Source organism: Monodon monoceros, unplaced genomic scaffold (assembly GCF_005190385.1).
Source record: "Monodon monoceros isolate NGI ecotype Baffin Bay Population unplaced genomic scaffold, NGI_Narwhal_1 Super_Scaffold_18, whole genome shotgun sequence".
NCBI lineage: Eukaryota > Metazoa > Chordata > Mammalia > Artiodactyla > Monodontidae > Monodon > Monodon monoceros.
The window spans coordinates 173,181,966-173,192,973 of record NW_021703774.1 but is presented as its reverse complement, the minus strand read 5'-3'; the positions used below and the strand labels follow the sequence as shown (position 1 = coordinate 173,192,973).

The window sequence follows — 11,008 nt, the reverse complement described above, 5'->3', positions numbered from 1 at the left end:
ATGAGGTCGTCGGCGAGTAGAGCATCTTCACGAGTGGTGCGGAAGAAAGCATACCCAGAGTAGGTGCCAGGGAATGTGGGAGAAGAGGTTGAGTGAGTAATACGGGGGGTGGGGGGGTGGGCAAGGGTTCAGGGAGAGGTTTCTATTTTAAAGGAAGGCGATAGCCCAGCATGTGTGTCTGCTGATGGGGATGAATGCACTAGAAGGGAAAACCTGACGGTGGGACGAGACCAGAACAGAGAGTTTGCTGGTGTGATCCCCTGGAGGTGGCCGGCGGGCTTGGAGGGGCATGAGAGGGGAGTTCAGCCCCGGGTCCTGGGGGAGCAGTGCTGTTTATCTGCGGTACCAGGAGGCGACACCAAGTTGTAGGCAGCACCCAGGCAGAGAGCTAAGTGACAGGAGCCTTCGCGGGTCCTCCTGGTCATTGGTTTTTCCCTGAGACTCATTGGTCAACTCTAGGCCATGTCTTCCTGAACTGCACTGGACTTTTTGTTTGAACTGCATTCGTTCTTATAAAGCGGGTTGTCCCTTACATCTGGGCCTCATCCAGGGTCACATTGTCGCCATGGCTCTTGCAAAGCTGACAGTATGGAACATCAGGAGGTCCCGTGGAACAGTACATGTTTATTTAATGCATTACTTTTATATCTGATTTTTCTTGTCCAGTGGACAAGACTCCGCACTTCTACTGCAGGAGACGCGGATTCAATCACTGGTCGGGGAACTAAGATGGCGCATGTCGCGTGTGGCGTGGCCGAAAAAAAAGAGAAAAACTTCTGGTCTCTGCACAGTCTTAAATTTTTAGCTTTTCTGAGCACATCACACGCGGACACTCTGGCTTTAGAACATATGATCTCTGGGTTTTTTCAAAATCGCTCTTCCTACCCACTCTGCAAACAAGCCATTTGAGTTCAGTTGCAGGAATTATACAGGAAGTGAGTGTCAGAGCTGGGATTTTCAAATCTATCCCAACTAGTATGTTACTTACACACCCTCTTATGTAAGTCAAACAAAGGATTCAGCCTTGGGAGGTTTGCAGAGAAGGGTTGTTTTGTAGAATTCCTCCCCAGGCTTTGATTTGGGATTTGGGGAATTAGAGCAAGGCAAAAAAATTGTGAGGATGAATAGTAATGTGAGTTGACTTAAGCATTAAAAGCCAAGAATTTGAGGGTTTTCTAAAAACTAAAGGTCAGCATGAAGCTCTGGCCCCAGCCAGCCCTGGCTTTACCCCATTCATCTCTGGGGAGAGTTGCCTTTGTCCCAGCCCTGCTCTCCTTAAGCCAGTTTGCTGTAGCTTTCCAACCATGCTGGGAAGCAGTATATTTTGCTGGCTGTTAGCACTTTAACAAAGAAATGAGAAGGCCGTGGTTGTTAGCACTTTAACAAAGAAATGAGAAGGCCGTGTAGCATGTACCATTAGTAATAGAAGAAGGAATTATTGGCTGTTTGATTAGATATTTAAACATGTTTGCCTAAAATGATGCTTTGCAGTGGTAACTTGGGTGTGTCCAGATGTGTAGTCACATTGACTCAGCATAATTTCTCCTTTGCCAAATCTCAGACTAGAGCAATCAATTTGTTCCTGCAGCAAAATCTGATGGTAGGTTTTCTTTGTAACCAAGCCTAACAGAAAAAGGAAGTAGTTGCAGAAAAGTTGAAAGTTATGAGAGGTACAAAGTCTATCTTGAAGAAAGCAATTGTGTAAAGTTCTACCTGTAAAGTTATTACAAGTGCTGTTTGGTCTCCCAAACTAGTGACTGAAAGTTCATTTCAATTTACCTTTCCACTTAAAGCCAACTAAATGTCTCTAACATACAGATATACCCAATTTCTCTGTGAAAATATGTCTCTGTGAGTTTGCATAATTATGGCCTGCTAATCTGATGAGGAAAGAGTGCTGGGCTCGGCCCTAGTCGACTTGGGTTAAAGTTCAGTTCTGCCACTAATTAGCTGAGAAAGTCAACTTCCCTGAGCTGAGTTTCTTGTTTCAAATTAGATAATATTAATAATGGTATCTTAAATCGTACAGTACTTGAAATTCCCAAGGAACTTGCATAGGCATTAGCTTATTTTGATACGGGGAAGGAAGCAGGACGCACGGGAGGCGGTGCCCTGCAGTCAAGGAGCCTGCAGACTGTTAGCCCCTGGAGGATGGCAGGCGTCTGGGGAGGCGCTGCTCTGTTTGCCCTCTTTGAAGCTACTCTGCATTTTCTGATTCTGAGTCTCTCTCATTTGCTACAAGGCTGAAGTACGAAATCCAGTCTCTGAAAGAGAATGAAGATCTCTGGAATGATAAATGCATGATTAAATATAAGACACTTTATATTTTTTCTCTTAAAAAAAATTTAAGATTGTTTGAACTAGTAATTATAACATATATTATTGGGCTTACAATATACAGATAAAAAAAATACATGACAGTAATAGCAAAAAGGGACAGTGAGAAAATGGAGCTATATTGTAGTAAAGTTTCTATATTTACCAGAAATGTTCAATATTAAGCTGAAGTACATTGTAATACATTAAAGATGCATATTGTAATCCCTAGACAACCACTAAGAAAATAACTCAAGATTTAGTTAAAAAATCAACCTAGGGATTAAGGTAGTACACACACATACAAATTAACACAACAGAGCAGTAAGAAGAGAACAAAGGAACAAGGAAGACGTGAGACAGAAAACATCGCAAAATGGCACCCATATATCCAACCATATCGACAGTATACGTTACACGTGAAATAGACTAAACACCCCAATCAAAATGCCACTACCATTGGCAAAGAAAATAAAAGGCATTCAGATTGGAAAGGAAGAAGTGAAATTGTGTTTACTCACAGATGACATGATTGCAGGTAACAAAGTCTCCAAACAGAAGATCAACATACATATATTAGATGTTTCTGTATACCAATAATGAACAATCTGAAAATGAAATTAGGAAGGTTCTATCCACAGTAAGACAAAGGTTGCTTTGGAATACATCTAATGAAAGAAGTGCAAAGCCTATAAGCTCAGACTACAAAACGTTGCTGAAGCGAAGATCTAAATCAGTGGAGATGGCAGTTCTCCCCAAAATCTATAGATTCAGCACCCTCCCTGTAAAACCCTAGGGGCATTTTGTGTAGAAATTAACAAACGGACTCTAAAATGTATATGGAAATGGCAAAGGACCTAGAATTAAGAATTGTTAAGGTCATAAAAAACAAGAAAAGACAATAAATTGTCCTAGATCAGAGGAAACTAAAGAGACATGATGACATAATGTTCTGGATGGAAGCAGAACAGGAGAAGTACATTAGTGGAAAAGTGGTACTTGTAATAATAAGTCTGGAGTTTAGTTAATAGCGTTAACACCAATGTTGGTTTCTTGGTTATGACAAATATACCATGGTAGTGTCAAGCTGCTAACAATAGGGGAAACTAGGTGAGGGCTATATAAGGGAACTTTCTGAACTGAGCAACTTTTCTATAAATATAAGTCTATTCTAAGAGGTCTCACCAAAGACGATACATGAGTAGCTAGTAAGCACTTGAAAATGTGTTCAACCTTGTTAGGGAAATGCAAATTAAAACCACGATGAGATACTACTTCACACCCACTAGGATGGCTGTAATCACAAAGATAGTATCAAGCGTTGGCGAGGATGTGGAGAAACTAGAACCCTTGTACACTGCTTGTGGGAAAGGGTATAGCCACTTCAAAAATAGATTAGCAGTTCTTACCAAGTTAAACATACACTTAGCATATAACCCAGCAATTTCACTCTCAAGTATCTACCCAAGAGAAATGAAAACATATGCCCACACAATGGTTTGTGCATAAATGTTCAAAACAATTAATTATATTTTAATGCCCAACCTAGAACAATCCAAATAGCCAACAGATAAAAGGATAAACAAAATTATGCACAATGAAATATGACTCAGCAATAGAAAGGAATGTACTACTCATAAATACAGTGATATGCATAAGCCTCAAAAACATTATGCTAAGTGAAAGAAACCAGACACAAAAATTACATATTATTCCATTTATTTCTAGGAATAAGCAAAACTGTGCAGACATTAAATAGATTACAGGTTTCTAGGGCTGCGGTGGGAGCAGAGATTGACTACAAACAGGCACTTTTGGCATGTTGGAAACTTTTGGGGTGATTCAATCCTAAAAAGGATTGCGGGGCTTCCCTGGTGGCGCAGTGGTTGAGAGTCCGCCTGCCAATGCAGGGGACGCGGGTTCGTGTCCTGGTCCGGGAGGATCCCACATGCCGCGGAGCGGCTGGGCCTGTGAGCCGTGGCCGCTGGGCCTGCGTGTCCGGAGCCTGTGCTCCGCGGCGGGAGAGGCCACAGCAGTGAGAGGCCCGCGTACCGCAAAAAAAAAAAAAAATGATTGTGGTGATGGTTACACAGCAGTATAAATTAACTAAAAATCACCCAGCTGTACACTTTTATAATGTATGAAATCGTTGGCATATAAATTATACTTCAATAAATCTTTTTTCTTTAAGTCCAATACTATGAAGGAATAATACCATTTTAAACTAGCATACCAACATAATTTATCATTCAAGCCAGAACAATTTTGAGAGTGAAAAGGATTGCTATTAAAACTATGCAAGAAGACAGGTGTGAACAAGGACCGTCCCAGACCAACTGGCTTGAATGGTGCCCCTTTTACAAAACTGTCATTGGACAGCAACAGTTAGTGGCCATCTGTTATGTGCAGAGCATCGGAAGGTGATAGAAATACACTTAGGAAGGAGATAGACATGGTCCCTGTCCTTTCGGATTGATGGCACAGTGAGGGAGATAGAAGCGAAGGCAGCGACAAGCCCACTGCTGTGGGCACGTCGGGGGAGGCGTCCAAGTCATCCTGGGAAAAGAGAGGAAACTGTGAGCCAGGACTGCAAGGCAGTGGGAGGTAACAAGGACAACAGCAGGCAAAACAGTGACCCAGGCCCTGTTGTGGAACCAGAAAGTAATTCAGTGTCTGTAACATAGCCTAAGGGAAGAGGACAGAGGTGAGTCCTTGTCTCACACTGTTGTGTATTGTGAAAAAAGGGACTGTGAAAGTAAAGTAAAATGTATCATCTGGGCTGGAGATCTAGCAGAGAAAGGGCTGTTTCACCACTCTGGTCAAGTTGGTCACATCGGTCAGCCCTGTGGACCAAGCTCAGACTGAGCGCATGTTCCCAGACACTGTTTTGGGATCCTCTGGGGAGAAAAAAGCACTCTTAATAGGATGTGCTGGTGCCCTAAAGGGGTGTAGAACAGAGGTCATGACTATGGGGAAGAGGAGAAGACGCCTGGGATGATGTGTTTGGATCAGGAAGATAGATACTGTGAAATGCATGCACGTGTTGTCAAGTGGGAATTTTTCCAACAGCAAACAATTCAAGTAACGGACCATTTTTGCACCAGCTGAGCTTGATCTATGGGAACTACTCAGGAGCATGGCAAGAAGCTGCAAATGTGTTCTTCTACCTCTCTCTCCCCAGAAGCTTTCACAAGGAAGCTGGGAGAAATTTTTTGTCAGTCCTATTTTCCACTATGGTTTATGTCTCTCCTTTCTGAGTCCCTTTCATAAAAAAAGGTAGAAACTAATATATGAGTACTAAGTACTAGACACAAGTCCCACTGGCTTCATTTAACCCTAGAGCTACCCTGTGAGATCTTTGTCATTCTTGTTTCACACATGAGGAAACTCTGAGATTCGATAACTTGCCCCAATTGCACAGTTAGAAAGAAATGGAACTGGAGCCCGCTAAGGCCAGCGTTGACACCAAAACCCATTGCTTTTCCCTCTCCAGCAAGCAGCTTCCAAAAAAAACACTCCAGATCATTTGAGAAGCCATCTGATGTGATTTCTGGGACAACGTACTATCCGGCCAGTGAGGCTGTCTCCCAATCCCAGGTTTTATTGAGAGGGACTTGGAGAGCATCCAATCCATCCCACAAGGTAGTTCTAGTGTCTGTCACTATGTGACTCAGCAGGTCGCGGCTCTCTGAGCCCCAATTTCCTCATCCCTAAAACATGAGTTGGGCTAGATCAGTGGCTCTCAAACCTGGTTGATGTCAGGACCCCTTTACACGCTTAAAAATTATTGAGGACCCAGCTTTTGTTTATGTGAGTTATGTCTATGATTATTTACCATTTTAAAAGTTAAAACAGAAACTTTGGAATAACAGTTTCCCAAAACAAAAGGAAATGCAGCGAGATGGGTGGAATTGTTTGACAATTTTGTAAATCTCTCTAATGTCCTACAGCTTAAGACAGCTGGATTCTCTTATCTGCTACATTTGATCTGTTCCGTATCACATGTGATGTAGTCTCTGGAAAACTCCACTGTACTCTTGTGAGAGAAGGAGAATGAAGAAGGCAAATAATGTCTTACTGGTACCATGGAAAAAGCTTTGTCTCCACTTCCCCTGCAGGGGCTTCCAGAGGTCCTGACCACCCCCTTTTTTTAAAAAAAAAAAAATTTATTTATTTTTGGCTGCGTTGGGTCTTCGTTGCTGTGTGCGGGTTTTCTCTAGTTGCGGTGAGGGTGGGTTATTCTTCGTTGCAGTGTGCGGGCTTCTCACTGCAATGGCTTCTGTTGTTGCGGAGCACAGGCTCTAGGTGCGCAGGCTCAGTAGTTGTGGCATGCGGGCTCGGTAGTTGTGGCTCACAGGCTCTAGAGCGCAGGCTCAGTAGTTGTGGCACACGGGTTTAGTTGCTCTGCATCATGTGGGATTTTCCAGGACCAGGGCTCGAACCCGTGTCCCCTGCATTGGCAGGTGGATTCTTAACCACTGTGCCACCAGGGAAGCCCCCTGACCACCCTTTAAGAATTGTTTCCTCCAGCGCTCAGAATCACCTGGGGGGGTCCTGATAAAATGCACATCTGGCCTATCCCAGACCTGTGGTATCAGAATTCACATTTAATAAGCCTCCTTGCACACTGGAGTTTAGGGACACCAGGGTGGGAGAGCTCCAAGATTCCTGCCAGCCTGGTTCATCCAAAGCTACCGAGTGCCCTGTTTTGGTAGAGTTGGGATTAAGGCCCAGGTCTCAGTGCAGGGCTCGCGGTGGCAGTCAGCTCCTGCTCTCTGGCTTGCCTGGCTTATCAGTTCACATCTCCCTACTCACTTTCCCATTCAGGGAAGTGCTGAGGGCAGCTGGGCACCTCGCTTACAGCTTTAAAATAAATATTAGGCTTGCTTACAGCTATACATTTCTGCATGCAGCAGATGCAAGAGAAGTGAAGGACGGAACCCATGGGGCAGGGACCTCCCTTGCCCACAGGAGGAAGTTCTGTGCTAAGCTTGCCCCCCACCCCTCCGCCCCAGGTATCTGTGCAGTGAGTCATCCACAGCTCATGAGTGTCGGGCCAGGCAATGGGAGTATAAAAAAGAAAAGAAAAACTATACCCTCAGGAGTGTAAGGTCTGGCTGGTGAAAAACAGGCAAATGTGGAAGCAACTCAAGGAAAAGAACAAATTGCATAAAGAATGTCTCTAGTGGAGAAACCCTAATGTAGAATACTTACATACTAGATAAAGTGGACTGTGACATCGCTTTTAAATTTCAGAGTAAGATTCCACAATTGCACTTAAAAAATATTGTGAGTTAATTAACACACAAAAAACCCGGCTATAGTGGGACATTTGCTTACATGGAAGTTATAACAGAATCTGTTAAAACCTATGTTACAAAGTAACCTGTGCAGTTGGTGCGATGGAAATAGCCTTGGCCTTGAATGGGTCATAACTGGGCCACTAACTAGCCATTAACTAGCTGCAGTGACTCTAGTAATGTAACATGTGTTGAGCACTTACTATGTGCAAGGCACTGTTAGGTGACATGAAGCATTCACAAAAGCAAAAAGCCTAAAACGCACTGGAGGAGCTAAGCCTTGTCCACAAGCATCTGCACTGGAGGCGGCAGGGTTCAGGGCTGACAGTTAAGATGCCTCGTGCACTGTGGACCGTGCACGTGGGGGATGCGTATTTAATGCCCTGGACCGCCATTCACCAGCACGTCGCCTCTGGTTCCTCAGCTGTACGGGAAGGGGTTCAGTGACACGACCTCCAAAGCCGGGCCCCATCGCCCCCAGCAAGGACATTCCCCGCCTGCTCTCTCTGCGCCTGTTCCTCCACCTGCAAAAAGGTGTCCCACACACGGTCGTGGTGAGGAGCAACATTTCCTGGCACCCATCACACGTGCCCACGGACAAGAATACACCTCGGACCCTGCCCGGGTGGGTCAATTTCACGCGTCAACCCCAGAGTGCACCGCAGCGACGGGAGGAAAGAGTGATGGACCCTTGGACAACAGGCGGTCAAGTGCCCGCTACATTAGAAAGCGCGGCCCGACGTGAGCCACCACCCTTCCGCACCGAGCCGCGGAGCACAGCCCAGGCCCTACGCGTCCTTTGCCCCGAGCCAGAGCCCGGCCCCCGCCGCCTTTCCCCTAGTCCCGCGCCTGCGCCACGCCCCCGCGCTCTCTGGGGAGATGGCATCGATGTGCTCGGCGCTCTCCTGAGCCAGCCCTAGGGGTGGGCGGGTCCATTTGCCTCAGGTGGTCTAACAGGCGCCGGGGCGGACCAATGGCGTGGCCACATGGCTCCGCCCCTTCCTTGCGATTGGCCGGCGCTGGAAAGTCGCGGCCTGGGCCTCGGGAGCCGAGCCGGAGAAGAATTCAGTCCTGGTCGTCCGCGCTGCGGCTCCCTGCTCGCCGGCTCTATTCGGTCCAGCCCGCTCTGCCGCCGCCGCCGCCGCCGCCGCCGCCGCCATGGCCCAGTGAGTGGCCGCCCGCGGGCGGCCGGGGAACTTTCCGAGGGCCGACGCGGAGGCCGGAGTCGCCCCAGACGTCGCCTCGCCCCGGGGGTCTTCTGAGCCCGGCCTCGTGGCGCCCGGAGCCCCGGCCCTCCAGGGAGCCGCCAGACCCCGAGCCAGCCCCGCGGCCTCGCCTTTTCTCGGACCCAGCCCCTCTGCCCCTCGCGGCGGCGCAGGCGGATCCGGTTCCTAGGAAGGGCGCGAGGGGAGGGGACAGGCGTGGCCGCGGGAAGCCCGGGCTGCTGGACGGTCCGGCTGTGGGAGACGGGAGGCCTGGAATGAGTCGTCAGCAGCTCGGATAGAGCGCAGAAGGGGCTTAGTGCCGTGGACCCCCTCCTGCGGGCCTGTTTGGTTGGCCCAGGAGAACATGAGGACCTGTTAAGTGGCAGAGCGGGGTGGCCCGCCTCGAGTTTCACGGAAGGCTGCAAGCCCGGGGTCTAAAGTGCAAAAGGGAGGAGGGGATTAGAGGAAAGTTAAGACGAGTTATCAATCACAGCAAAAGCTAGGAAGCTCAGGGTCCCTGACTTGGAATGAATTAAGTGCAGCTGACGGTTTCCTTTGTTCCTTTCCCCGTCTTTTAGAGCGGATATTGCGCTGATTGGACTGGCTGTCATGGGCCAGAACTTAATTTTGAACATGAACGACCACGGCTTTGTGGTAAGTTAGGAGGGGCACACTCTTCCCTTACGGGTTCTTGTTGCCTTAGTCTGAGTGCTGGTGACCGTTCTGATTCCGAAGAACCCATATAATGTGGAACATGGTTCTCTTTATATGCGCCCTGTTGCTGCTTAGGACATTTTTGCAAGAGATCGAGAAGCACCACTTTGCATGTGGGTGTGGGAGGGGCAGCTCCACAGTTCTCTGAGGAAGGAGAGTCCTGCCAAATGTATCTGCAGGTTCTGTCAGTTCTGCAGCCTTGAATAAACCTGTCGGTATCCTAAGGAGGAGAAGTCCCGCTGGGAGTATAGATTTCTGACTTTATTGCCTAATGGGATCTGGTGAAACGTTCGGGTGTGAATACTAAACTGGCTTAGATACAGGATTATCAGTGACAGAAGATAACAGTCTGGAACTAGCTTGTTCCCAGATTTGAGTCCTAACCAAATAGCGACAGACTCTTATCTAGCCTGTTAAGTTTTGGGCAGTTGACATTTGCCTATATTCAGTTCTTTGCCTTTTCATCCTATTAAAATTAACTTTATGGTGATCAGTCAGCACTTGAGTGGGGAAAAGGTAGAATCAGGGTCCTACCTCCCCAAAACCTTGGGCTGCATAGACATTCCATTGTCACTTGGTCCTCAGTCTGAAGGTCTTGTACGTCCCAGATCTCCTGATCAGGCCTTTTGTCCTTCTAGGTCTGTGCTTTTAATAGGACAGTCTCCAAAGTTGATGAGTTCTTGGCCAATGAGGCGAAGGGCACCAAGGTGGTTGGTGCTCACTCCTTGGAGGAGATGGTCTCCAAGCTGAAGAAGCCTCGGCGGATCATTCTGCTTGTGAAGGCTGGTCAGGCCGTCGATGATTTCATTAAAAAACTGGTGAGGCCAGCTCTCTCCCCGCTGCTACTCGTGTGACAGAACGTCTCTCGTTCCCTTCCTTCAGCTATTTCACTTTTTTTTTTTTTTTTTGGCCGCGTCGGGTCTCTCCCATTCTGGCGCGTAGGCTATAGAGTGTGCAGGCTTAGTTGCCTCGCGGTGTGTGGGATCTTAGCTCTCCGACCAGGGATCAAACCCACATCCCCTGCATTGGAAGGTGGATTCTTAACCACTGGATCCCCAGAGGAGTCCCTCACTTCTTTTTGCTTAAGAAATTTTGTCCCTTTTCAATTTTTGGATATGATCTGCTCAGTTCTGACAAAATGTTGCTTAAAAGTCTCAGTGTTGGTTAACTTGACTGGCACCAATTAAGTAAAAACATACCCTCAAGTGGTAATAATTCTTAGTATATAAAATTCTGAGGACAACAAGAGACACGTCCATGAGAATTCATTATCAACCAGAATAGAAACAGTAGTAATCTCAGTGAGCTCTGTCTTTGATATTCAAAAAAAAAAACTTTTAGTTTTGATTGTGTATTATGAATGTTTAGTGCTAGTCACTATTAAACCTTACTGTCCGAATTTAGAAATAGACTTCATTTTTCTCAGTATTCCTATAAAGCAACAACTCTCAAATTGTTGTATCATTTAATATA

General features: G+C 46.7%; 1 protein-coding gene across 1 annotated transcript in view; it reads left to right on the top strand.

Moving 5' to 3' along the window:
• The first annotated feature begins 8,664 nt into the window (after nt 1–8,664).
• PGD (phosphogluconate dehydrogenase) overlaps nt 8,665–11,008 on the top strand; it is a 15,323-nt gene continuing 12,979 nt past the window's right edge. The window contains exons 1-3 of the mRNA XM_029230764.1: nt 8,665–8,782; nt 9,400–9,475; nt 10,174–10,353. Coding sequence (XP_029086597.1) covers nt 8,775–8,782; nt 9,400–9,475; nt 10,174–10,353 — 264 coding nt within the window. The 5' untranslated portion in view covers nt 8,665–8,774. The remainder of the gene's footprint in view (nt 8,783–9,399; nt 9,476–10,173; nt 10,354–11,008) is intronic.